This window comes from Dermacentor andersoni, chromosome 1 (genome assembly GCF_023375885.2).
Source record: "Dermacentor andersoni chromosome 1, qqDerAnde1_hic_scaffold, whole genome shotgun sequence".
In the NCBI taxonomy this organism is placed as follows: domain Eukaryota; kingdom Metazoa; phylum Arthropoda; class Arachnida; order Ixodida; family Ixodidae; genus Dermacentor; species Dermacentor andersoni.
This window is the reverse complement of record NC_092814.1, coordinates 202,774,481-202,801,454: the sequence shown is the minus strand read 5'-3', so window position 1 is coordinate 202,801,454 and position 26,974 is coordinate 202,774,481. Positions and strand designations below refer to the sequence as shown.

The 26,974-nt window shown below is 46.0% G+C and overlaps 1 protein-coding gene across 1 annotated transcript in view; it reads left to right on the top strand.

Annotated features, from left to right (window-relative positions):
• The first annotated feature begins 714 nt into the window (after window positions 1-714).
• Window positions 715-26,974, top strand: part of SPARC (secreted protein, acidic, cysteine-rich) — a 41,878-nt gene continuing 15,618 nt past the window's right edge. Inside the window, exons 1-3 of the mRNA XM_050194665.3 lie at window positions 715-928; window positions 19,257-19,327; window positions 25,308-25,431. Of these exons, the coding sequence (XP_050050622.2) occupies window positions 730-928; window positions 19,257-19,327; window positions 25,308-25,431 (394 nt within the window). The 5' untranslated portion in view covers window positions 715-729. The remainder of the gene's footprint in view (window positions 929-19,256; window positions 19,328-25,307; window positions 25,432-26,974) is intronic.

Genomic DNA, 26,974 nt, shown 5'->3' with positions numbered 1-26,974 from the left:
AATGAAGGGGACACGACATTATGAGCTGACTTTCACGTGATTTTCCCCAAATTTCACGGCACAGAGGATAAACATTCAACGAAGAGACTTATAGACCAAATGAAGCCTTCGAAATGCTTGTTTTATATGATATATTGTAAACATGTAAACGCTGCCCTGCGCGCCCAAGTAAAATATTCTCGATGTTAATATTCAACGTACGGTTACTTTAAAAAGAAACGGCGTTTATAGGTCAGCAATGCTAGAGTCAGAAGTTCTGTGATCCCTTAAGACCTGAAACTTCACACTAACGAAATACGCTCATAAAAAGAGCGTAGAGAAGATACGAAGTGTGGTTGCACTCCGTTCGTCCTTCAATGTCCAGCGCATACTGCCTAAGATTATTTTCAAAGTCCATCTAGCATGGCAAGCGACACTCCTTCACTTTCGGCGCTCATCTCACGTTTCGAACATATGCCTTTCTTCCCGTCCTACTGGCCCGCCCCGCGGCTCCGCTTCGCCGCCGTTTGCCATCTGCCGCGGCCTTCCGTCAGGACCACGCATGCTGAGTCTCATACGAATACACTTCTTTTTTTACTTTTTTCTTATGCCGCTGTTATTTTGCTCTTGACAGCCATAGCAAGCGGCAGGCAACAGAGCAAGGGAGAAGCCGAGAGAGAGAAAAAGAAGCCTTTTCTCGTCAGGATGAAGAGTTGGAGTACGGTGGGAGAGGGAGAAGTGAAACCGAGGATGGACGAAACGCGGAACGCCACGTCTGGCAACAACGCCGATTCTACTGCAACCAATGGGAAAACAGGCTGTTCCATAAGGTGCGGCCCGCCCAGTTGGCTCGACTCTGCCGACTGCGCGTATTTTCAGTTTTCGGGCTTCGCTTGGTGCGGAAAAGTTCGGAGGAGGCTCGGAGGCTGCGGTAGCGCTGTACGGGACGGTAAGTGCGTGCAACTTCTGCCTTTCTTCACAACAGCGGGGATAACTCTTCGAACTATTGTCTAACGCTAGACACTATGTGAGTGCCAGTTGCAAGACATCGTTCGGAAAATAGTTCTTACGATTGCGCGAACTTCCCTTGATGCTGCACCGTACGTGAGCACTTCGGAGATCGCCTGTATCTACCTTGTCTTCTGTGCTTCAAAAATTGATTTCGAAGTATTCGCGAGTGTGAGCTGGAATTCGTAAATTATTGTTGTCAGAGGACGCCGTAAGACACGTTAAATGTAAGCCCATTTGAAGCTTGCGCTTCGCGCGACAAGCGGTGTTTGATGAATGTTTGACGTACCATTCGATACCAAGAGGCATTTTCTCCGGGGCAATTTTCTTTTTTTTTTCGACACAGGCTGTCATATCTATGCGTGCATCCATAGATACAGGTCGTTAAAAGTGGACGTTTGTCGACGACCAGTGGCTGGACCAGAGGTAATAACACCAGACGTGTAGGTGTGCAAAAATAAGTTTACGGAAGTCGGCGTCCGTCGGTGACCGGCACCAAATTCAAGTTCGCGCTCTTGCAGGTCGCGCGTCGCTCGCCAGCCGCAACACCCGTCTCTCTTGGCGCGGAGTTCGTGCACTGAAACGGACTTCACCGAAATTTCCTGCAGTATTTTCACATGTATACATTCCGTGTCCCTTTTCTTTCTGTGGACTAGCTTTGCAGAGCGCCTTGCACAGCTTGTCCACGGCATTCACTAGGATCTCCCACCTTGATTATGTTCGCACGCTTTTCATACGGATGAGTTCGTTCTCTGCGAAACGGTTGATCGACGGAAGGGCGCGCGCGTTGCCATTTTGACGCACGCGCAGCTCGTGATGCGCTTCTTGCGCACCATCTGGCTTGCGTCAAAAGTTTCGTGTACAAGGGTGAGGGCAACTTGGGAGCCGATAGAGCGAAGCATGAATGCCAGCCAGTGTCGAGTTTCCGCTGTGGCGAAAAGTGCTGACTGCTGCTCAGCGAGATAACGGGAGATGGAAAATTACAGCTTGGTGGGGGTCTTCTCTTTCTTTTGTTTCTTGTGCGTGTGGGCACCTCTCGATTCATGCAGAAACCGTAGGTAAATGGCTGTTATAATAGGCGCAAGAACATCCATTATTCGACCGATATGTATCGGGAGTAATTCAAGATGTTAGTATGGTAAAAAAGCAATTTTGTATAAAAGATGGAGCAGGGTGAATAGTGCGAACTTCACAGCGTAATTGCTGCATGGGGGAACTGACCGAATGTTTCAATGAAACATTCCTATAGGCATTGTAGTAAAAATAGACACATTAGGAGAGCTTTAGGCTAGGGGACGCAAGCCGCACCCAAGCGTTGGGGTATGCAAACCACCGGGCGTACAAAAGAACCCTATAAGGAAGCGCAAAAAGAACGCGAAATGGCCGCAATGGACTTGCGTCCCCCAACGCTTGGGAAAATTCTGTTGATTCTCCTGAGAACGCTATATTCGGGGCATCGGACGCCGGGGATTGTGTGATTATCACTAATTAATTTAGTAGAATTCAGTAAGTAATGTCTAGTTTGATTGTAAATGTGTAGTTGAATTGTTACTCTATAGGCGCGTCCATTTAATGGGAATCCTGAAACTAGCGCTACAGACGTACGTCCCCAATATTTGGGGCCAAAAAATGGTCTTCCACACAGTGCCTCCCCAAGCGCACGTGGGGGCCTTTTTTGAAAATACGCAACATTTCTAGTGACGCCCACGCATGAAAATTTTGGGGGCGGATATCTGAGCAAGGGTGCTCGCACTCTCGGGATCCCTGATAAATAATCATGTGTCTTCCGAGTGGCTTCATTTCTGCAGTCGTGACGCGTATCTGAAGTGATCAATAAAGTTTGTTAATTAGTGTGTATACGGAGAATTACTGGCAACCATTCGAAAGATTGGACCCGCCTACAGCCAGCAACCATCTCATCTCTCTTGCTTTCAGTGGATTAATGCACTCGTTATTTACTCTTACGCAGCTCTTGACGTCCGCTGCCGATTAATCCCGACTGCGCAGTCTTATGCACGTTACAGAAAAAAGAGTGACCGATTACAATTGCAATTAATTCATTCAATAAATGTAAATAATTACGGTGACCAATTGCTGACCCATGAAAATAATTGAGCCATTACTAAAACGTCATCAGTTACTTTTACGTTACCTTCCTCCAATCCTTTATTAAGAGCGCACAAATAGAGCAGATAGAACGAGCTGGCCTGGCTCTTTCACCGAGTTCTCTGCAGCCATTCACGTGTTGTCTTCACTAACAATTGCCTTGCATTTTTTTTTTTGTCGGTTATCTTCCTTCGTTTTCTTGCGAAGACACCAGCAGCGACACTGAAAACTCGTTTGATGTGCATGCTGGAGGGAAAGGCGGTTTTGTAAAGTGCGGACACCTTGCGCGCAAGATTGCGGTTGCGATGCTCGCGACTGGGTCCTCCACGAAACGCTTCATTGTCACTGAGGCTCGGAGGAGGCGCTTCCGGTAGGGCCACTGAAAAGCTGGCGAAATCGTCCATAGGCGATTTCCTGGCACCAGTGTCCCTGAAAAATAACCACGTCTACTGTTTCGCAGTCGAAGCTCGAAGCTGTGCTATCGAGCCACAGCAACGCCGGTTCAAATCGTTCGCCGTCTGGTGGAGCCGCTAAGATGAGGAAACAAGTACTTTGCCTGTTGGTTTGCCTGCCTGAACACGCGCATGCGCGAGGCTGCTGCGGGGCACCAACACCGGGCGTTCTGCTCTAGTTGCCGCCAAATTCAAGTGCTCAAAACTGCGGCGCTTGTTTCAGCTTGTCTCATCAATAAAGCAACTGGTTATACTACATGTAATTGATCAGCTTGTAAGCTTAGTAGTTTTGATGCTTGACCCGATCGTGTGTCGAAGTGGTGTGTTTGGCCGACGCTTCACGCGGTGCTGTTAAATCGACGTGGCATATTCCGCATTGCGGATTTTGGAATGATTGCGCGCCGGTCTCTTGGATTGCAGGTGTTATGGGGTGAACGCAAAATATCTGACCGTTACCTAGATTTGGTTACCTAGAATTTGGTTTCTAGATTACCTAGAAAAAAAAAGAGAGAAGTAAAAAACGGTCTGATCAGGATGCTCTGTGGTGGGTCGATTTTATTTATTTATTTTTCTTTTGCTTTGCACATTATTTTAGTTCGCTTTCCGCGAACTGGAACCTTCGAAAATCAGTTGATGGGGAACAAGAAGTAGAAGATGATGATGAAGGGTAAGTATGAAGAAGAACAATGTCGAAGAAATACCGGCGTGCCCTCCAACTCACGCTCTGATATGCTAAGTTCTGTTTTGGTTACAATCTTAATAAACACTCAGTGCCCTTCCACTCTGTAAAGAAGGATGACCAGCGAAGCTGTCACTGTGGGCCCCTTAATGGCGAACTGCACCTCCGCCGACAGTAGGCCCGGCATTGCACTAAACTTCTGAATCGGCCCACGTATGGGGAGTGCATGCTTAACGCCTGCTTCACCGCCACCTTGGGTCGGCCCGGTATTGCACTATCTTCGGTATCGGCACACGTATGGGGAGTGTTTAACGCCTGCTTCATCTCCGCCGCGTGTCGGCCCGGTATTGTACTATCTTCGGGATTTTGTGTCTACACATAGACGTGATAGTGTGGAAAGTAGCCCTTAAGAGCTTTGCTGTAAAAACATCTTGGCCAGTCCCCCGTAGTGGGTGTGAACTGTTGTTTGGACACAAGGACAAGGACAAGAACCTCAGGCCTTGAGGTTCCTCGTGCACGTAAATGACCACGGGTCAGACGCCCGCATGGGAGCGCTAATATTACCGAAGCCAGCCACGATTAGCGGTTCTTCACATGCATGTATTCTCGAGATGTCGCAGCTATATACAAGATCGACCGTCTTTGTCCGCTCAGTGCATACCACGAAACAATTGAATGCCGGCGTTTCACGTGCTAAAACAACGATCTCATTATGAGGCAGGCCGCAGAGGAGGACTCCGCATTAATTTTGACCGCTTGGTGTGATTTAACGTGCACCCAATGCACGGCACACGAACGTTTTTGCATTCCGCCCGCATCGGAGTGCGTCTGCTGCGACCGATACCGAACCTGCCACCTTGCGCTCAGAAGAGCAACGCCATAGCCACTATACTGTGGCGCTATCACGGCTAGTATTATATATATATATATATATATATATATATATATATATATATATATATATATATATATATATATATATATATATATATATATATTGCATGTCATCGCGAGCTAAACGAACGCGGCGGTGGAGGTATACGATCCTCTTCTGGCGTGCGCTGTCGTGCAAGACGGAAATGTGCGCATAGGCCGAACACGCGCACGTGCATTGTACTGCAACTCCATTTCAGGCTACGTGTTTCGGATAACGAAAGAAACAAACAAAAATCGGTTTATCTCTTTCTTTTCGGCACCCATGGTCTCCGAAGCTTTGCTCGCGATTGTACGTATAGTTTTCCCCAGGGCATCACAGAACCTCAACGGCTCGCAAGCACGTCATTTGTCCGTAGTAAAAAAAAAAAAAAGTATATATATATATATATATATATATATATATATATATATATATATATATATATATGTGCTTCAATTAGCAAAAAAAAAAAAAAGGGAATATAGTGGCGTGAATATTGGCGAGGGCAGTTAGTACTAAATCAGTTTTCTTGTTTTCTTCTTACGACTACACCACTATTTGACGCGCAATAGAAGATGGACATTGGAATCAAAACGAACATTCAGGGTCGATTTCAAGATTTTTGGCTGCAAGAACTGGTGGTAACACGGCTAGCGGCTTTGCTATCGTCTCGTTGTTATCACTGCTTGCCGGTGTCTACTCTTTTCAATTAGCGAACCTCCATGGCACACGAATGAACCTGGGCCTAGTATCTATGTTCGTTTTTATTTTTTTGGTCCTCAAGTATTTCTCTCTCTCTCTCTCTCTCTCTCTCTCTCTCTCTCTATATATATATATATATATATATATATATATATATATATATATATATATATATATATATATATATATATACGCACGCACACACACACACACACACACACACACACAAAATAGGACCACGCAGATAACAAATGACTGCGTGAAACACTGACCGAGAATTCTTAACCTAATAAGTGTATGGTCAAAACGTTTTACAGTGTTCGTTACTGATTCGCCTATAACTCGAGTATTTTTTTTTTCTTACACCATTGCTACAGCGCGCAAATGCGAATTTAATTATGCTCTAGCTCTGCAGGGGAGCGCCGCAATTATATTCGTGTCCCGAGACACTAGCATCAGTAAGCTAATGGCAAACAGACCACGTGACGGTTAGGTCGCAGTCGACTTCAAGTCCTTCCTTGCGCTCTTTTCATTTGCGAAATTCTGGGAAATGCGCCTAAATTCCTAATTCTTCCGTTAGCGTGCGACGTCACAGGCGCGTGTTTTCATATACACTGCTGAAGGCAGTCGTAATCGTATTTATCATGTGTTTGCGCGCAGCCACCGAGCTCATGTGCAGGCGTGCGCTGCCGATCGGGAGGTCGCGGATTCGATCCCTGCAGCCGCGACGCGGCCGCATTCCGATGGGGGCGGAATGCAAAAACGCTCGTGTACCGTGCATTACGCGCACGTACCATAGGAGGTCAGAACCCATAGGAGGTCAAAATTAATCCAGCGCCCACCACTATACGACGTGCCTCGTAACCAGACCGTAGTTTTGGCACGTAAAGCTCCGGAATTTAAATAAATTATTTGTTCACGCACTTGGCGAGCTTCGCCTACAGAGCGCAATCAATCTCTCGCGACCATGCACGGGTGCCGCCGGTGTGCAGCTGCTGCGGTCGAGGTAGGGAAGCCTCGCGGGCTGAGCGTGGGCCCAAACGGCGCGCGACGCAAGACCCACGCGACGGAGCGCGCGCCGAAGAAGAAAGAAGCCGCGCCCGCCGGGGTCGCGCAAGGCTGTCCCATCTGGCGGGATCCCAGAAAGTGGTGTCCCGCACCCGGAAGTGAGCCTGCCGTGATACGGGGCGATCTCTTTCACGGCCCGCCCGGCACAGCCCACCACGTGTGCATTCGGCAAGAGGGCGCAGTCTCTGTTGAAAGAGAATTGATGCTTTTATACAGCAGTCATCCGCATCATCTCCCTCTCTCTCTCTATCTGCGAGTTCGAATTGTCCAATTAACTCCCAGCAGGGTGCATCACGTATACACAGAGAAATGGGATAATCAGTGGAACGAAAATGGAGGACAACGTTCCATATCAATATAGCTCAGCGCGTTCCCTTCTCCTTGATCACTGAACCATCGCCGCCACTGCTTCAGTTTGCGCTTGCACCCAGACGCGCACGCTGTCGGTCCGCGGGCGTCACTTCGAGGAGGGGTGGCCGCGCGCGCGTCTTATTTTGACGAGCGTGGAATGCCGTCGCGTCAAGTCATCCTTCCGAGTGAGCGTGCCGTTGGCCGCGGAAACAATGTGATGCTGCGTCCGCGCACGCTCCCCGGATAGATACAACTGCTGAAACCGGTCTCCCTCCTCCTGGGCGCCGGCGCCGAGTTGATGCGTTCCCCACGAGAGCGTGGCGGCCACATCGTTGTCCTCCACCGGATGGAAAACTGCGTCGCCCTCTCTTCGTTGCGGACCGCGCGCTCGTGCGTGGGAAACTGCGCAAAAGCTCCCGGAAACGACGTATAGATGAAAACGAGATGAAACAGCTGACACGACGTAACAGTGCACCACGAAGGAGTTCGGCAGTGCGGTTCAAGAGCGGCATTGCCACGTTCTCTCTTGTTCACGACTGGTCACTTCCCCTAGCCTTACGGACTTTGTACCCATTTTTCTTGTCTAGCACTCCCTGAATTTTAGACCCACCAGCAGATTCCGATCGTGTGTCATTGTGCGCGCTCTTCACTGCTTCTCGAGGGCTTTGAGAGTGTGAAAGTCAATACTATATCCGACTTGTTTGCGTGTCTGGACATAAAGGCTTAAACGAAACGACATTTTTCTTGGCGAAAGCGTCGCTATATGGTCCGGCTATTCAATATCCCTCTTCGTCAGCTTCTTGTCATGGCGGTTAGATGTCGGAGGCAAGTGCTGTTGCGTGAACTTTATTTCCCGTCTCTAACACACTCCCCAGATTTTAAATCCCTATTGCGTCAGTGGGAAAGTCAACTCTGCCATACGTGGAGGCTTCATCACTAAGCTACGCTGTTGTGCATCATTTCCGAGTATTTACTCTCATAGCGCTGGTTCTGGCGCCATCAGCATTTTTGTTCATTGTTGTGGTGAAGATCAAGCCATAGACTACAACCTCTCTTTCTCTTTCGTTTCGGTTATCTTTATTTTTACGCTCCCTTATGTATATGGGTTTCAATCCACGTACTTAGATGCCGCCTTATTTGGGTTGTCGTCACACTTTAAAGTTTCGGAAGCGTTTTCTCTGTCTTCTCCCTTCACCTGTGAGATAGCGTGGCATAGCGTACATAGTGTATGATATAGCATAGAGATCAAAAGTCCTGATGTAGGAGGCGATATATATCGAGACGCATATTGTGAATAAAAAGGGACCCACTATGTTTTCATTTCCTCAGAATGCTTCCACCGAAAACGAAGTGTTCTCAATAGGGAAGATGACCGTCCCCCTTTGCGGCCTTTCTGATCCGTGCTCTTCGGAGCGACTACAGTCTGGAGCAGAACAGTCGTCCTTCGAGCCGTCTGCATGATGTTTTGCACGGAGGAGGGCCGACTCGCTCGTCCTGAAAGGGCTCCGTTCACGGCAGCGTGAGTTATGAGCGCGTACGACAGGCGCCCGGCGTAGAGCAGGAACCGCTCTGCGACGGAGACCGCGTGCGTCGTCGCCGGCCGTCTGTCCGGGAGCGGCTGTCGTCCGGCGCGGCATCTGGTCCCCATTCGAGGGCCGCTTCCGGGCGGAGAAGGGCGAGCTGGCAGCGCCCGGCGAACCACCTTGTCCCGGCGCGCCAGCTGCCTGCCTGTGCATACATGGCTGCGCTGAAGTTGACAGACGTCCGTTCGGGCCACCACGATTTTTTAATGATCGCGCGTGCATAGCTTTTGAAATGTCGCGGGAATCTCGAAATCGTGAACGCGCGTCCCGGTCTCCTGCGCGATACGTACCTAATAACAGCCTCAAGAAACGCCTATTGTATGTGGTTTATACAGGGTGTGTTGATTTAGTCCTGAATTTCGCCTGTAACACACATTTGTTGCCCCTTGTTTCTCCGTTTTCATCAATTGTACTAATTTCGTCGATTATCCTACGCCGCTGAAGACAGATACCACAACTGACAGCTTTCATTTTATGGTAGAACAGAACATGTTCGCTAGCTGTACTTTGCTAGATGAAAGGAAGATTAACAATGCTCGTCGCGGATACGCATGACTGGACGATGGCACCGCGGCCACCGCGCGTGTCGCACCGGCCCAGCCACGTGCCACGCCCGTTGAAGTGGCAGTTACGAGAGTAGCGGCAAGGTTCCAGATGCCAAGCATCTTCAGCGTTGACGAAATGTGTTCTAGAGAAATCTTTCATAGTTGTCACCACACGTATATGCTACTTCTCGTCGTTTTGTACTGAACGCGCAGACGCTGCAGTTTCTGTTAGCTGTTTTCTCTTTGGTCAATTCTGACTGGCGTTGCATGTAGCTATAGCTCTGACAAAGGTGAAACTGCTTGGAGCCGCTAGAGTATCTATGCGGGAACGATGATGAAGCCCTGAAGGCAGTAGCTGGAATGCAAAAACAAAAACAAAAAAAAACATCACAACGGAAAGGATAAGCCCACCGGGGAACAACTAAAACCATATATTGTTATTATCGTAACAGTTTATTGTATATATAATCATATGCGGTGCTAGAGGCTTCAAGAACCGGCCTGCCCTTATGTATGAACCTCGGCGACGTATCTCTTGCGGCGAATGCAGGGCAAGGCCGAGCGATATACTGATGAGAAGACGTCTCAGTTGACGCGCTAGAAGCGATTTCAAGCAGCGCGGCGGATCTCTGTCGCGCTGTGCTGCGTAGGCGTTGTTGTGGGGCCGAGCCTCGGTCGGTCCCTTTCAAGGACTCTCCGTCGCGCCTCGCGCGTCCTTGGACAATCGTTAAGAGGCGGCGAATATGAAGCCCAGTTACGTCACGAACCGTGGGACGCATATGGGCCGCTGCGGCCGGCGCGCTCCGGCCGCGGTGGAGGCGATGGTTGCCTCACTGGCCTCCGACCGCGTTTCGGGGGGAGAGACGCGAGTACTCAGCGGAACTGCTCTCGCCTGGCTATCTTCGTTCCAGCAGATTTTCGTTTGTGCTTTGCCGGGACCCCGCGTAGCCCTCAGGCGCTGACGCCCTCGCCTGTATGGCGCAATTGAGCATTCGAGGCACCACGCGATTCGGATCTTCCATGGGTGCGCGGAAGTTGATGCTGTTAATTTGTGCGTGCCTCTGCACTGTCTTTCGGCGTCGTATACTCTCTGAAACAAAACAAAAAGGTATTTAGCTCTTTTCTGGGCCGTAGCCCAATTGGAAGGAATGATGTATGTCTTACGGAGCCATGGAACCATAACCACGCCGCATCCCGCTTTCCCGAAGTCCACGCTCTTCGTGTGTCCCACAGAAAGAAGCCTCGGAAGAGAAGGAAGGAAAAATTAAGCTGTACGACTGGTGCCGCAGGCATTCTAAAATTTTCTCAAAGGCAATGGGCGTACGAGGGCGCATTCGAATGGTACCTTTCGAACGCTCTCGCCGGGCGGTTTACATTCAGCTGGTCGAAATCGAGCGCTGTAACACATTCTTCTGGTTTATTCACAGCGCACGGAGGCTCTCTCACCTTCGAACTGGAAGCGTGACCGAGATCCGGCAGAATATTCTGTCATCTGGCTCGTCCGATTGCCAAGCTAGGTGCTGGCGACGGGTGCTGGAGACATGCAGGAGACAGTGCCCTGACCTCCAAGATCGCAGCGGCAGGCCACGACCAGTGGCGTAGCCAGGAATTTCGTTCGGGGGGGGGTCACGTTATAGCTCGGCATCCTCCTTAACAGGAAGCTTTAGCTCGGGTGCTCCTATCTAAATACATGTAGAAGGGGAATTCGTTTTTCTCGGCAACCACTGCACCAAATTTGACGACGTTTGTTACATTTAAGAAAAACTTGAATTCTATCTAGTGACTGCTAGTTTCGAATTTTTCATTTAGGATGCCATTTTTAATTACAGATTCGCCAATATTGCAAATTTTCAGAAAACGATACAATCAAGTTTAAAACTCTGTAGCTCAACAATGAAAAATGATATCACAATTCTGTGAATTTCAACTAATAGCACATCTACAGCGGACAAAATTGATATGTTACACATGAATCTAAACAAAATTGTATTATGGAAATACGGCTTTTGCAGAACCGTTGTACACATCGTAACCAATTCACGTAAGATACAAATTGACATACCAAATTTGTCCGCTTGCACTGTTATAATAGATGCCGTTGACAGAACCGCGATATCTGTTCTTGATGCAGAGCTATCAAATTGTAAACGTCGTGCTTCTATTCTCTTCGAACTTTCGAATTTTTCGAAATATTTTAAACAAAATTCAGGCCCTAAATCGAAATTCCGCTTCCTAACGGACAATAGAATTTAACTTTCTCTCTCGAATGCAACAAATTTCATTGAAAGCGATCTAGAGGTTATCTCAGAAAAGCTTTTCTCTGTTTTACATGTATTTTAATAGGCCGCGTCGGAGTTGGGCCCGAGCTAAACATTCCTCTTAAATAAATTGTCGAGGGATCAAATACATGAATAATAATTGCCTTGCCATTGCCAATGGTGCTGCAAATTCTAGAACGTTACGCAGTGTCAAAACAAGTAGAATATGTCATTTTTCATAAAAGAATATACTCGTATGTGCCAAAAATTGTGCCCAAAATAACTGATATCAATGCTTCCATTTTTTTGTATATTTAATAAGTAAAGAAAATATCACACGAAAATATCACACATTTCAGTTCGAAACCAGCAAAGCAGTGCATGCCGCTAATATGAAAAATGTAAAGGCCATGAAATGAACAAGTTGTAGACAAATCCGTTAATGAAACTTTGTCATTCAAGAAGCGCGTTTACATTCATGTACGTATGCAACGGTCAGTGAAAAATCTCGATGACGTTGGCATTCATTCCAATGTATTACGCAGGAGCAGCTGTCACCGGCCGTGTATCGTGAGTAATTTCACCGAAATTATAGTCGCAACAGAGAGCACGTATAAAGAGCAGGAGTTCTGCAGAATATACGAGGGCGAGTCAAATGAAACTGAGCCAATGCGAATATACGACAAACGGGGTACTTTATTTAAAAGTAGCCTCCATGAGAATTTAGACATTTCTCCCATTGACTAAGGAGTCGCGTGATTATTCCGGTCTCATAAAATTCCTTGGGTTGCTGCTTCAAAAAGTCTGCAACTTACTCTTTCACGTCATTGTCCAACACGAATCTGGTTCCCTTGAGCTGTTTTTTTCGGTTGCCCCAAAATGTGGAAGTCACAAGGCGACAGGTCTGAGCTGTATGGCGAATGTTTTAGCGTTTCCCACTTGAAATTTGTCAGTTTTGTAATAAACACATCAGCGATGTGGGGACGGGCATTCTCGCGGAACAAGATGACCCCATTCGTCAATGTTCCATGTCGTTTGTTCTTGATTGCAACACGCAGTCGTTCCGGCGTTTCACAGTATCGGAAATAATTGATAGTCTCTCAAGATTTTGCAAATTCTATCCGTAATGGTCCCTGACGATCGAAAACGAAGTCAACAACACCTTTGCGGCAGAAATGACGGCCTTTGCTTTCTTTGGGCGTGGTGAATTCGAATGCTTCCACTGTAAGCTTTGCCGTCGTGTTTCAGGCTCGTGACAGTGGCACCATGGTTCGTCCCCGGTCACAATTGCAGACAAGAAGTTGCCACCATCATTGTGATACCGGATCAGATGAGTCAAGGCAGCACCGAACCTCTCCGTCTTCTGGTGGTGGTTCAAAATCTTGGGCATCCATTGCGCACACAAAAGCCGATGACAGAGATGTTCATGAATTATGGCGCGAACCGAACCGTGACTGATGTTCACACGCTCTGACAGTTCATCGATGCTTATACTCTGTTCTTGTCCCATTAGCTCATCAACCTTTGCAATATTGTTAAGGGTGATTTCACGATGGAATTTAGCCCCGTTTTGGATCGTCTGCAATTTTCACGTCCTTCTTTGAACCGTGTGCTCCAAAGCTTCACAGTGGCCAATGAAATGCGATGTTCAACGTACACGGCAGCCATACGGCGTCTAATTTCTTTTTGGGAAATACCTTCCGCAGTCAAAAACTTCACGGCACCACGCTGTTCAACTTTTGTAGTTTCCATTATATCACGCAACCATGTTCAACCCAGTGTATGGGAGCATTACAGAACCTTTAACCTCACACCTGCGTGTCACTTTTGTAAATGAGACATCCCTCTCTTCTACGCACATACCTCGCAGATAATGAACCGAACTATTATTGCACGGGGTGGGTAGGCTCACTTTCATTTGACTCGCCCTGGTACATTAGAAATGCGGAGATACAATGGGATACACAAATGTGAAGATAGAGCTTGATAAAGGGCAAAAAGTGTCACTGGAAAAAAAGTTCACTGCACGTACGCCTATACACGAAACCTCGCAACAAGATATTTAAATATACGTATAAGTCTCCAATAAATCTACGTATCTAAGAAAAGTCACGGTATACAATGCGTCAAACAAGGCAAATAAACATGTTGCGCAATCACAGATTCACAGAATCCTAGATACCGCCCCCATTCCATCCGCTCCCGCCGATGTATCGTGCGCGACGGAAGACGGCTAGCTTGCTCTCCGCTTTTCTCCTTTGCGCACACAAGACACTCACCATCGTCGGCTCACCCATACCAGCCCCCCCCCCCCTTCCCGTACGCTTTCATCGCACCTACAGCATGCGGTGCTCGGTAACATTGTTATCGCTCTTGGTCCTTATACGAAACATGAGGGCGACGATGACGGCAGAAAAGCACCTGGAGCATCCATATAATTGATAGTATAACAGGAGTATTCGGTAACTGAAGCATCCCATGACCCATCACTTTCTGCATTGGAAGAAGTAACAAAATCGAACTTTCACCATGCGACAATTCGTTGCGCCGCAACAATGTATCTTTTTTTTTTCCTTTTGTGGGGCGGGGGCACCGAAACGAAAATACGCAAAGGAAAATATGTTGGTCCCCACAATGGAATGCCTATATTGCGCACCTAATGTGGCTACCGAAGAAATATCGAAAAAAAAACGTGAGACGCTTGGTCCACCAAGAACCATACGCATACTGCTCGGTATCCTACACCAGCGAGACAAGACGTTCTGGAGAGGTTGCGATCAAGCGAACGCGGTGCAATCCGTTGAGTCCCTACAGTGATGGCGGCGACTGACCATTGTTTCTTTTTCTCGTCTGTTAGCCAGAAAGCGCCCAAAACTCTGCCAGGCAAAAATCCACTCGGCCAGAGCAAACCGAACGCGCACCGAAGTGCGCCGCGCGGTGGTCGAGGGAACACGAGAAAAATTGGAAGGCGCTTAAGCTTCGCCTTCAAGAGTGGAACGCGATAGCGTTCCCGTCGACCCGCCAAGGGGTGTAAGACAATGCGCTACGGCGCAGTGATCACTTATGAGGCGCCCCGCATCGGACTTTGCACCCACCAATCACGCGGTGAGCGCCGAGCAACGCAGCGTTCGGCGCGGCAACGAAACGTGCGCCTGAGCAATCGGAACGAACCAAAGAACTCGGTGTCTCTGAGGGAGAAACGACCTACGCGAGCTAAATGATGGGCCTGACGCCTCGATGGGATCGTCCTCTATCTCGCTTGGGAGCACCACGCAGACGCATGACTCCTCCGAAGCAGCTCGGCACACATCGCAGGGGACGCCTTTTCACCAGACGCGCTACGGCGCAGCCATCACGTCAGAAGCGTCCCGCATCGGACGCTGCACATAGGAATCGCGCTGTGAGCGGAAAGAGGAGCCGCGTCGCCTAAACACGAGGGTTCGAGTGATGCACGCTGGAAGTTGGAAGGGGAGAGAGCGAGAAAACTTATTAAACGCAAGGGTAATGGGCATCCTCGTACCGGTCCCCGCACGGCCCGAAGGGGAGAAGCGGGCGAGTGGCGCGCCACGCGTCGGGGCAGCGCCGCACATTGCGAGGAGGGGTCGTCTGTGTTTGCCGGAAGATGGCTCTGTGTTTGCGCAGAGCGTAGCAGAAGAAATGTAGCGGAAACTTTCTTCGCTACTCGTGTAACTGCGACTTCTGTAAGTTACTGCTCATAATTACCGATATACACCGCAGTATAACTTTCTACGGCACGTTTCTAAGACAACACCGCATTCACTAGACGCGCTTTTGTACCGCTTTGAAGCATCGAACTCGTGGCTGAGTGGTAGCGTCTCCGTTTCACACTGCGGAGACCCTGGTTCGATTCCCACCCAGTCTGTCTTGCAAGTTGTATTTTATTTATGAAGTGCCTCCCGTTATTTATCGCTCACGGCCAACGCCAACGACACCGGCTTTTCTGCGACATGAGCTCCTTAACGCTATCGCGTTAAAAACGTATGCGCTCTGGCAGCCCGCGGGTAGGGTAGCGAGAACAAAAAATTGAAGACGCTCAATGTGTCCTCGCGAATAAAAATCAAAGTAGAAAAAACAAATAAGAACGTAGTTACCTTGGCTGGCGTCTTGACATGGATGCTTTGGCGGAGGTAAAAAAATATTTTTTATGTGACATGACGGCACAAGTGAACCATGACGACACAACGCTTCGTCTCATCGGACCTCGCTGCGTGCTTTGTCAACTTGTCTAATAGTGTGTTGATTTGGCTTGTCTCGTTGTATGTTCCGATGTAAGACTTTAGAATAGTCAATGCACCTTTGGCGTCAAATGTTTGACAACATTAAACCCACAAAGTTCCGAAATTAAAAATCTAAAGCACAACTTTGGAAATGTCAACGCACCTTTCACATCAAAAGTTTGAGATTTATACCAATAAAGTTTCGGAATTGATATCCATGCGCTCTGTAGATTCCGCGCCCTCCGCGAGATGCCGCGGCGAGCCTGTTTGTCATCAAAACGACCTTGAAACTTTGTGCTCGTATGGGGCTAATTGGCGTTATGTGACTCCCGGTACATGGGCGTTGCCGCGAAATCCAGCCCGAGTTCGGAATGTTCACGGTGAAATATATTTTAGAGCATGAAAAAGAAATTCTAGACAGAATCCAGAATGATTTCCACGGCCGGGGGTTGCTTTGGTCGGCGGTGCATGGACAGCACGAAAACATGTCGGGGGGGGGGGGGGGCTGAAGTCCCATAAGCCCCCCCCCCTGGCTACGACCCTGGCCACGACTCCAGAGATGGCGCGATGAAATGTGGGCCGATCATGGAGACAGTGTAATCCGCAGTCGCCTGGGTCGCGTGATGTGGTTTGCCGCGCCTTGCTGATTTGACTGACAGGCACGTAATCACTGCTCCAAAATGAATTGCTGAAAAGGAACAGTACTGTTACAGCATTTAATTAACCGCTTCGCTTTCCGTAAGTTCCAACTCTGCGTTGGATCTGCATAATCTTTTATTTTTTTATATAATTTGCTTTGCATTTGAATCGATAAGATCAGCAAATACTCCGTGCGTCTGCCACATGTATAACCCAGACGACACAAAAAGTCCCATGGAGGTCTCAAAAACATCCACACGTCCCACATCCAAATGAAGCTTTCCGGTGGACTTCCAAGCAACGTCCTAGTCGGCAAGGTACGAAATACGCGCCATCACGGACGTGATTGGTATGTGGAACCGGCATGCGAAATATTTTTTTACGTACGTGTATCTGGAGAAGGGGAGTGCCAGATGGCTGTGTCTCCTTATACGAACTTAAGGAGACACGGCTTGGGTATGACATCCTAAGGACGTCATACCCGAGCCTTTTTTTGGCCCACACAATAATAGCCGGCCTTCTAGAGGTCCGGTATTTCAGTCTCCGCGAAACAAAAACATGTTTTCTGATATGTTTCAATTATAACCCAAAGAGCGTCTCAAGATCATGTATACACCGCGATTCAGCCGGCGTGTGAGCTGTGTATCTCGCTGTGTCCCGCCTAAATTTGCGCCGTTAAACCATACACAGGGTGTTTCAGCGAACACTTTAAAAAATATTGAAAGGGTTGCCTGTGGCAGATAGCACAATTCTAGTTCATGAGGTGGTCTACTCGAAACGGCGGGCACTACTTGCATAAAAAATTGAAATACATAATCGAATAATTAACAAAAAATCACTCATTAACTTTTAACTATTTAGCTTGCGGTTCATATTGCAATTTACAAATTGTAGCCTTGCAGTTTGCAAGGTGGATCCACTTAGAACGAATTCTCAGGATGACACCAGCTTCGAGATATTAATTCTCGAACTTTGCAGAGAAATGCATTGGCGTCCCAGTTACTTTCTTAACAAAACATCGTTTTATGCATTCAAGCGCAAAAGTAACTGGAACGTCAAAAAGGGGGGGATATATCTTCGACTGTTACTTTTTGCTGAACGTCGTAACCGATTAATTGACATCTTGAATTACCGACAGTTGCAATAAAAGATTGGAAGTCTCATGGCGACTCTGCATGACACGTCACAATTAAGCTTGGAAAAACCACAACATAGCATCAACAAACAAATGATTAGTAATATCTAGAATACGTCCTATGCCGGGATTCGACGTCCGTCGTCCTAATCGGATATCCATACGATATCATTAGTTGTTTCACTTGGGAGCTTTTCAAGATCCTTATGGTACATCCTTAGGTTGTTCCCAACGTCCCCTTGGATGCCTGTGTGTAGTCTAGGGACCGACCGAGTGGACAAGTCGCGAGAAATTTGTTTAATTATCGCGACTCCAAAAAATTTCGCGGCCAGCTGTGCGTTACGTTTATCACTGCGGAATCAGTTGCGCGACTCGATCTGCCGACGCGTGAAACACGAGACAGCGCTGACACCTCCGCACGTGGGGCGTTGCCGAACGGCGGTTTCGTATGGCGAAGACAGCGTGGCTGCGGCCCAAGGCGATCGGGCGCGGCTACGTGCGGGCGTCGCGAGTGCGCCAGCAGCCCCCCTCATCTTACTGCTCTTTTTTTCGTTCGTATTTAGTTTTGTTCTTGCCCGCGTTAGCGATACCCGATGCCCAAATCTGAATCTGTGCTTGCTCGGCGCTTAAAGGGCAGCCGCAGCTGCTTTTGCTGGACGGGCGGGTTGTGCATATCGCGTCACGGGACAGATGCCCTTGCCAGGCCGACCGGATGTGCCGATGGAAGATGCCGAGCCCAGCGGAGGGTGTGGGGGGATGGGGAGGCGTGCTCTGTGGAGACGGACGAAAACCCAGACATAGGAATTGAGGAAGGGGAGCAGCTGATGTGAAGGCGCATCGAACCACGTACAGCGCGCTGGTGCGCTTCCGCGCCCGTACGCTCCTCCTAAATATAGCGAGACCCGCACAACCCGGCCGCGCCGTGGCCGCCGTTGGCTCAGCCGTGCTCTGGATTCACCAAGCTGTCGGCTGAACCGCTGACACTGAGGCACTTTCAGCGGCCGGTTTGTTTTTCGTGAACGCACAATGTAAACGCTCCCGGCGGCGGCTTCCGCCAGTCTGACTGCCGTCTGCTGAAAATCGCCGGCCTCAGCGCGGAAAAAAAAATTTAAATAAAAAATAAATTAAAGGCTTAACCGAAGAAAATGAGAGGGCCTGTCTGGAGCTAAAGAGGAACAGCCTGTAACAACGTGCATGGTATGTGTCTGGCTTTTCTGTGTACCAGCGCGCCAGAGTTCTTCCGGCAAAGTTTAGAACAGTTCAGAAATGCAAACGACGCAACTGTATTCACAACCTTTCAGCAGCACTATTTTTGCAGTGTTCGGCAAGATTATAGATCTCAGTTTGTTCCATGGTGAGTTTATCCGGAAGCATTTATTGAAGTGGTGTGCTCCGTCTCCCAGTATGCTTTAGTTAGGCCCCCTTTTACAAATACATACAAATTATATCAAAATCCAACCTGTTGCTGGAGGGCTTGATATCAAAGCCAAGCTGTGTGAAGCTGCGTGCTCCTTTTGCATCCATTTGACACATTTGCAGTACTTGTAAAAAAAAACTTTTGTTCAGTAACAAACTAATGCATTTTTTCTTTTTGCAGGAGTTTACACCATGAAGGCATTCATTATCCTACTGCTTGTGGGATTTGTCCTGGCAGTGGAGGCAAAAAAGGTGCATAATGTATTATTTGTATTTTGCATTGGAAGTATTACTATTTTAATGCTTTTAAAGAGTGAGGGAGATGACAGCGTTTTCCCATGGATTGAACTGCTGGTTAGGACAGCCCATGTCCAGAAGCAATACTGTGGAGCACTTAACTGCTTGCTACCATGCTACCATAGAGAAGCACACCGTGCCGATGGGATCTGCTGATTTGCATATGGCCGGTCACCATTGAATCATCCGTGAACTCTTGTGGCTGCGTTGTGCCCTTCCTACATCGTGTCTCTTTCTTTCGAATTGTTACGGTTTAGACTTGTTAATAAAACAGCCTGAAAATGAACTGCACAAGCATACGCATTTAGGCTGGTTGGGTTCACGACTTGAGCAGAAACAGGCCAAAAGAACAGGATGTAAGAAAGCGACAGGCAATGGCATTGTCTGTACCTTTCTTACGTCCCATTCTTTTGTGCGGCTGTTTCTACTCATTCCTGAAAATGTAGCTATAGAAGATGACGAACATTTAGTTTTCTGAGGTACTGTTTTTTTGTCTGTATAAGGGATCCTGTAACATTAATTTTGACTGTATATCATTTTGCTGCAGTGTATTGTTTGTATGGTCCCAAATTCTATGCATACATTGTCTTTAAGAATTGGTGTGTGGAAACGAGTTATTCAGCCTTGTCTAAATTCAAATGAGAGGAGGACGAAAAGAAAAATGCAACCTGTTTCGCATCAGTCACCCAGTGATACCATAAGCTGCTGCCAATGAGAGCAGTGCTTTCATGAACAAGTACAGAAATGTTCCTTGTACTGGAATGTGGACTTGCTGCTGCAGCCAGTGCCCACACTTTCTGACCGTGTTGTTTTGGGGTGCATATCACACAAGAGTGGAGCACAACTCTGTGATCTCAACTTACTTCTTTGTGAGGAAGAAAGGGTGGGCTGTAGTTGTAAAATTGAAATGGGCAGCATTAGCTTTTGTTCTCCAGAAGTGACAAAACTTAAAACTTGTAAGTAGGGTTGGGGGGCAGCTGGAGGAGACATCCCGACAAAGTGAAATCTGCTTTGTGTTGAAGTGTTCAGTGTCCCCTCTCACTTCCCCCATATGGCAGTTTTGCCTTTTGGACATTTTAATGTTTATTTTTGTATGTGATCTATTGATGAAAAGGCTGAAAAACTTAAGCGCATTGTTTTTTCGCATTTCTTTGTTAAGTATGAGGCAGAAATGCTTACTAAATTACACGCCCAGCCAATCAAGGTGAACAACATACTTTGTTACATCTGCTGCTGCTGCAAAAAAAACAAAAAAAAACAAAAAAAAAATTGCTGATACGTGCTGCTACATTTGGTGAGGAATACACATTTATAGGGTGCCGTCATGGCAGTTGGGGTACCACCAAGACCCATACTATGCTAACAGCAATGAAAACTTCATGCTCAATCCGTGTAACAGAGCCCCTTGAACTTCTGAGGTGTATTAAAAGCTACTGCAGTAATGTTTCACCAAAGCACTGTGTGTGACTTCCTGCCACAGCATGCACCTTCTAGATGTTGCAAGCATGTTCAGGTCGAACTTTGATGGAATTAATTGTGCTGCGCTAGAATGCTGTAATGATGGTTGTCTGCTGGAAAGTCCTAAGACATTTGGACTTCCTTCCAATCTCCTAGCTGAAACCATTTATTAATAATTTTTGCATATCTTCACATGGTGGTGAAGTATGCACCACAGTGCATGAAGATACACCACCACAGTGCCAGCCCTGTGGTGGTGCTGGCACTCACTCTTTGTGTGCAGCTGTTCATGAGTGTGCGAGGACTTTAAGAGAAAATATTTCCCATTAATACAACCATTACAACATGCATTAAACTGCTACTAGTTTGTTAGGCTTATAGAATAAAACAACATACAAATAAATAAACAGGAGGAGGAATATGATGCGATATGATTCAGAGATTTCGATGTGGTGTGCTCTATAGCAGAGGGACAAAAGAGATTTCGTAGTGGAGGGACTTAGATATTAAAGGCTAACTGCAGCAAAATTTTGGGCTGTGTTAAAAGCATAGTTTCAGATAGTGTAGGTATAGAGCAGCCTCCATGCAAAATTTTACGTTTTATGTACGAGCGGATGCATCACAAAATAAAGGCTCTCAAAAGTAAGCGTTTTTGAGGGACTGACAACCAATCTTATGGTACCCATTTTCTTTTAGTGCAATAGAAAGTTGACTGGTCAGTTTGTCGAATCATAGAATGGTAACATAGAAAACGCTGTGCAACATTTTGTATCAGAATTTTTCGATCTGCAGTGAGTTCACTGGAAGCATGCTGGAAACAGTGATAGGTGAGCGCTGTAGTGATTATAGGCTGGCATTGGTGGGAGGCAGACGACAAATGCGGTCGTAGCTGTGAGAAATTATCATTTTGTTTATCAAGCCGATGTTCCTGTGATTCATGTTTTCAATAATTTCTGCAATAATAGCTACATGCTTTCATGGTTTCCTGTCCAGCAGCATTGGTCATTAACAAGTCAAAGGTGTTTTTTAGCCAAGCCAAGTTAAAGGGACACTAAAGGCTAATACTAAGTCTACGTGGACTGTTTAATTAGCATTCCAGAAACCTTGCAATGCTTGTTTTGTGCCAAGAAAAGAGTTAGTCTACGAGAAAAATTGCATCTGAAGGGTCTGAATACCTTTCTCGAAATTCAAATCTTTCACCACCCAACCGGGGGAGTGTTGATGTTGCATACGCCATCACTACCCTTTGCAGCCGTCGGTGAATAAACCGGTGCCTGACAGACGGCGGTACTGAGCTAAGACAGAGTGGTGAATTCGCTTCTCAGCTGCTTTTTGGTCAAGTGACGTAGACCGTTCAGGCATCCCACAACATCACATGGAAGTTGAATTCTTCGCTACTTCCAGTTTGTGCGAGTTTTGTGAGCCAGCAAAACCAGCGCAGCAATATGTGATAACGAAACTACGGAAAGGCGAAAGCGTGGGCGGCGTGGAGTTGAGTGAAAATGAAACCTTTCGACTGCCCGCGTCATTGTCAGGGTAATTTAAATGACTTCTTTTTTTCTAGAAATGAAATAGAACTGGACAAGTAGCATTTTATTTCGTTTTATACTAATACAATACAAGAATGTTTTTTGCAACGATTGTTTGAGTACTAGCGACATAATTTAACCGAGGAGTGCTTTCGTCATCGGGCAAGTACTCGAATGTCCCGGGGAAGTCTGGAATCATGACCTGCATTTACGTCTATTTCTCGATTATTAAGGCTCTGTTCACGATAATATTTACGCCTTAGAGATTCTTGAGTACTAATCTATCATTTTAGTGTGACTTTGGTGTCCCTTTAAGTTCTCTAAAGTGAGACGACACTTTTACACGTGATACGTAGTTCAGCATGTTGCCGTGGTCACACGTGTGCTTTTATTTCCGAAGCATGTCATTTCTCTAAGATCTGAGCGCGCTGGAACAAAGGATTTCAGCTTGCATGTGTGATCAGAATTTTGCGTGCATACGACAATCATGTGTGCCGCTCATTAGTGCGAAAATTTTTTTGCTTTGTAATATGCATAGAATAAAGTGCAATCGCCTAATAATATACAAGCTGCAATATTAAGCAATAAGTATGTGGTACTTCATAACAGCCGACTTACGTACTGTAATCTCATATACCACATCCAAAGTACCAAGGCTTCACCACCAGTTCGCCCAACTTACTGGTTTTTGAGACGTCCTTTGCCAAATTAAAATTATAATTCCTACTTAAATCATGAACAGCGTGCTCGATTCTATCACTATGTATAAATTATGGTCATTTCATTTCCATCAACGTTTTGTAACAGATTCTTGCCAGTTGTCAGTCCCTTTAAATAAGCGTCACCATTACCACTAGCAGAACTCCGAATGTCGTCTTCTGCTAGCAGAGACGCAGATGTTGTCTTCAGAGTTTATTCTATGATGCATACATTAGCTTGGTACTCTGTAAGTAAATCGTATTGCAAGGTTTTGCATTATGTGCAGATCGCACTTTGCATATGGAGCAAGATACATAAGGCATAGCTGGAAAGAGATTGTAGAGTGTTTATATAAAAAATCTTATGTAAAAATGAATATCAGGGCCTCAATAACTAGAATATTCAAGAACAAGTAGCCAAAACAGAAGAGTTTGTGCACATCTACATGAAAAATCAGGCAAGACTATATGCAGTAGCAGAAAAAAAGAGAATGTTGTCGAAATTAGCACATAGAAACCTACTTCACACGTACAATTGCACATAATGAATGAAAAATATGTGAGCAAGAATATAGAAAAGAATCGCGGTCTAAACATATCAAAGGGTCCATTGCAATATCTCTCGCCAACTTGGTTGTTTGCTTCCAGCCAACCTCCTTATGGGGTTTTCATCCCATTGTAAATGGCCCATTTGGCCCTTTAGAAGACAAAAACGAATCTGCCATATTTTGGCCTGTCATGTGCAGTCATTTGCGATGCACTTGTACAAGTAAACAGACATGCCAATTGTGGCTTCCAAATTTATAGACGCTATTGTGATAATCTCAGCGCTAAAGTAATGTTGCTGAATTGTAATGGCCTGAAAATTTGGCAGGGCAAATGGGGACATGAAGGAGCAGAGAGCTTTATAAGTCCTTTAAAGCACATCCAAATAAACTTAATTTCTCACACACTCACAATCAGTTGCATCTGCTTGTATTTATAGGTGCTTAACCTTTGCTCTCTTGGAGCTTCTTTCTTGGTTCAGAGACTTCGCATAAAAATGTAAACGAAGGAGCACATAGCGCATAATAATAAGCGAGTGCGAGTTTTTTCTTATGTGCACAGCATACCAGTTCTGGCACTATTATGCTTTGTGAAAATAAAGTCAGACATACTTATTGCATTGATTTTTCTTGTGCTAAAAGGTAATGTAAACAACTCTTCAATGACACTTAGCTATTCTACAGGATTCGATGATGGATAAAAAAGTTCGCCATAGTCAAACTCTTCAGACAGCAGAAACAGCAAAGAGCAAGCATGTCTTAGCACTCCTGTTGTGCACAGTGCCCTCTGCGACTCTCATCGCTGCAGCGGCCCCCTCGCCTCCATTCAGTAGTGCTGTGGACGGCACACTTCCCAGTAGTATTTTAGTACACTATACCTACACAGATGGAATGAGAATGCTGACGTCTGTGACGATTTGAAGCCGTGTCCTCAAATACCCTGTGCGTCGGGTGCATTCGCATGAAGCTTTTGGGGACAGACCTGCTGTAACCTTGCTCATGTCTTGGGCATATATAATATTAGTAAAAATGTGGTCGACATGCTTCTGTGATAAATTTTAGTGTGTCTGCTTTGCATTGGGCCTATGGTTCATTTTTACAAAACTATTTTATGAAAACTGTTCAGAGTTTTTCAAGAGGCCACCTTGAAAAATATTCGCTTTTAGTGCTGGAAATTGAGAGACATGCTTTCTTTTTTTTTTGCTACTGCATGAGAAAGGGCATATGTAGTCCTCGTCTGTAGCAGATGTAATATCAGAAATATCCTTCCTCTACTTTCTTCCCACCCAGAGAACTTTCATCACAGCATGAAGCGCTTTCTGCAGAAGTTCACAGGCTCGCCAACTTAATCACTTCAACAGTGCAAAAAGTGAGAGAAAGATTGGGTTATAGAAATGAAACTTTCCACACAATATTGTAATATAGTGGAAATGTCTAACAGAATACCAAAAAACATTGCTGGATGTGGTGGTGAGTGCCAAGCTCAAGACTTATCAGCATCTCCTTGGGTTACCGTCTTTTGCCATACCCAGGAAACCAATTGTTTCTTGCGCATGTCTGCAAGAAGCACTTGTATGCCTTTATTACTGAGCATATATAACAGTGCATTGTGTCGGTATGTTGCATCAGACAAAGCACAGCAAGATGCCTTGGTCACGCGAATGAGGAATCAAGCACGCAAATGCATGTTGCTATTTTCTTGCAGCACCACACAGCAAAGCATGTAAAGAAACACTTCTCAAAGAAGCCCAAGGATGTCGTCGATATTGTTGCTGAAGATGAGAAGGCCAGCATTTTGAAAGACAAGAGTGCAGAACTGGATGCTGAACGTAAGCATGTCTTTTATTTCTTGTTATTGTGACACTTTCCTGGTGCAGTCACTCCTTAAAGGCACTCTAATTAGGAAAGTTATTTGTGCCGTATCAGTAAATTACCCTTCCGCAATACTCTAAAAACCACTCTTACCGCAAGAAAACACTTGGTATGGCAGAAAAAACAGAAAAGCAATACATGGCTTGTGATGCCGCCTCAAAATTTCCACACGATCTCGCTGTGGCGCTATGGATTTTGACGCTGTCTGCTTAGGCCTAGTTAAATGTTGATTGGCAAAAATGGACTGTATTGTATTCTTAATTGAACTTCTAAAAAATACCGAACCTAGGAAGTTTCAGGAATCTTTACTTAAACACAACGGCCAAAATGCTAAAAAAAATGCTTTGGAATTTGTAATGTCATACATATCGGCCCTGGGGTTGTAGTGCGAAATTCAAAAATGAAACTTTTACCATCATTCATTTTCTCTTCTAATAATCAACCTATTACTGCGAAATAAACAAAAGTATAGGATTCTTCAAGAATACCTTAGTTATCAATATATAAACAGATTCAGTTTTTCTTAGTGTCCCATTAAATAAAAACGAATATTAAGTTAAGTTGTATTGGTAAATTATACATCTGCATTAGCAAAAATGCCACAAAAATGAAAGACAAGTGGCGATATCATCCTAAAGTTTCCGCACCAGCTGGCTGTGATGTTCTGAATTTGACAGCATCTGCTCGAGTCTAGTTAATTGATTATCAATAAAGCTTCCACATTGTTTTTTTAAAGGAACCAAAGGCTCAACCTAACATGTTTATAGAACTTTTCCTTCACACAAACAACCCAAATACAAGAAAATACTTCAAAGTCTATGATGGTGTACTGATGCAGCAGTGCTGAAGGTTCAAAGGAAAATTCAAGATGGTGAAGTTTGGACTTCATTATCCCATGTAATAATCAACAAAATTAATGAAAACATAGTTTTGAAAGGATCCGATACTTAGCAATCTAATGCCCCTTGCACACAGGGCAAACTAAGGTCCCTTGAATTAAACTCCCTTCATTTATGCTCAGTTAGGAACCCTTATCAAACGGAGTTTTGTTGCTGACACACCGTAAGGTCTCCTTAATTCATATGTTTTCAGTAAACAATGCAGCAAAGCACATGGCACTGCTTCATTAAACTGAAACTGACAAGAATGTTAAAGAAAGATTGTATCTGGCCAAATTGCATCACAGCTAAATTCAAGATTTCCAAGCATTAAATCCAAGCATTAAAATTATTAATAAGGCACCATTGTGTTTCATCAAGTTTTTCTGTTGTTGAGGAGCCTGTTATAAAGTTACCCCTTCAGGCCCATAAAGGAGTTTGGATATATTTCCTTACGCAAGGGTTCCCCTTACCGAAAAGGAGATACTCCGTTGTCGTGTGTCACCAGCATGACCATCTTTCCGGTAAATCTCCCCTATAGTCCTAGGGCCGTTTGAATGCTCGTGTGTCGGGTGTATAAACTGATTTAGTGTTTCCATTAGTGTACCTTTTAATGGCTCTG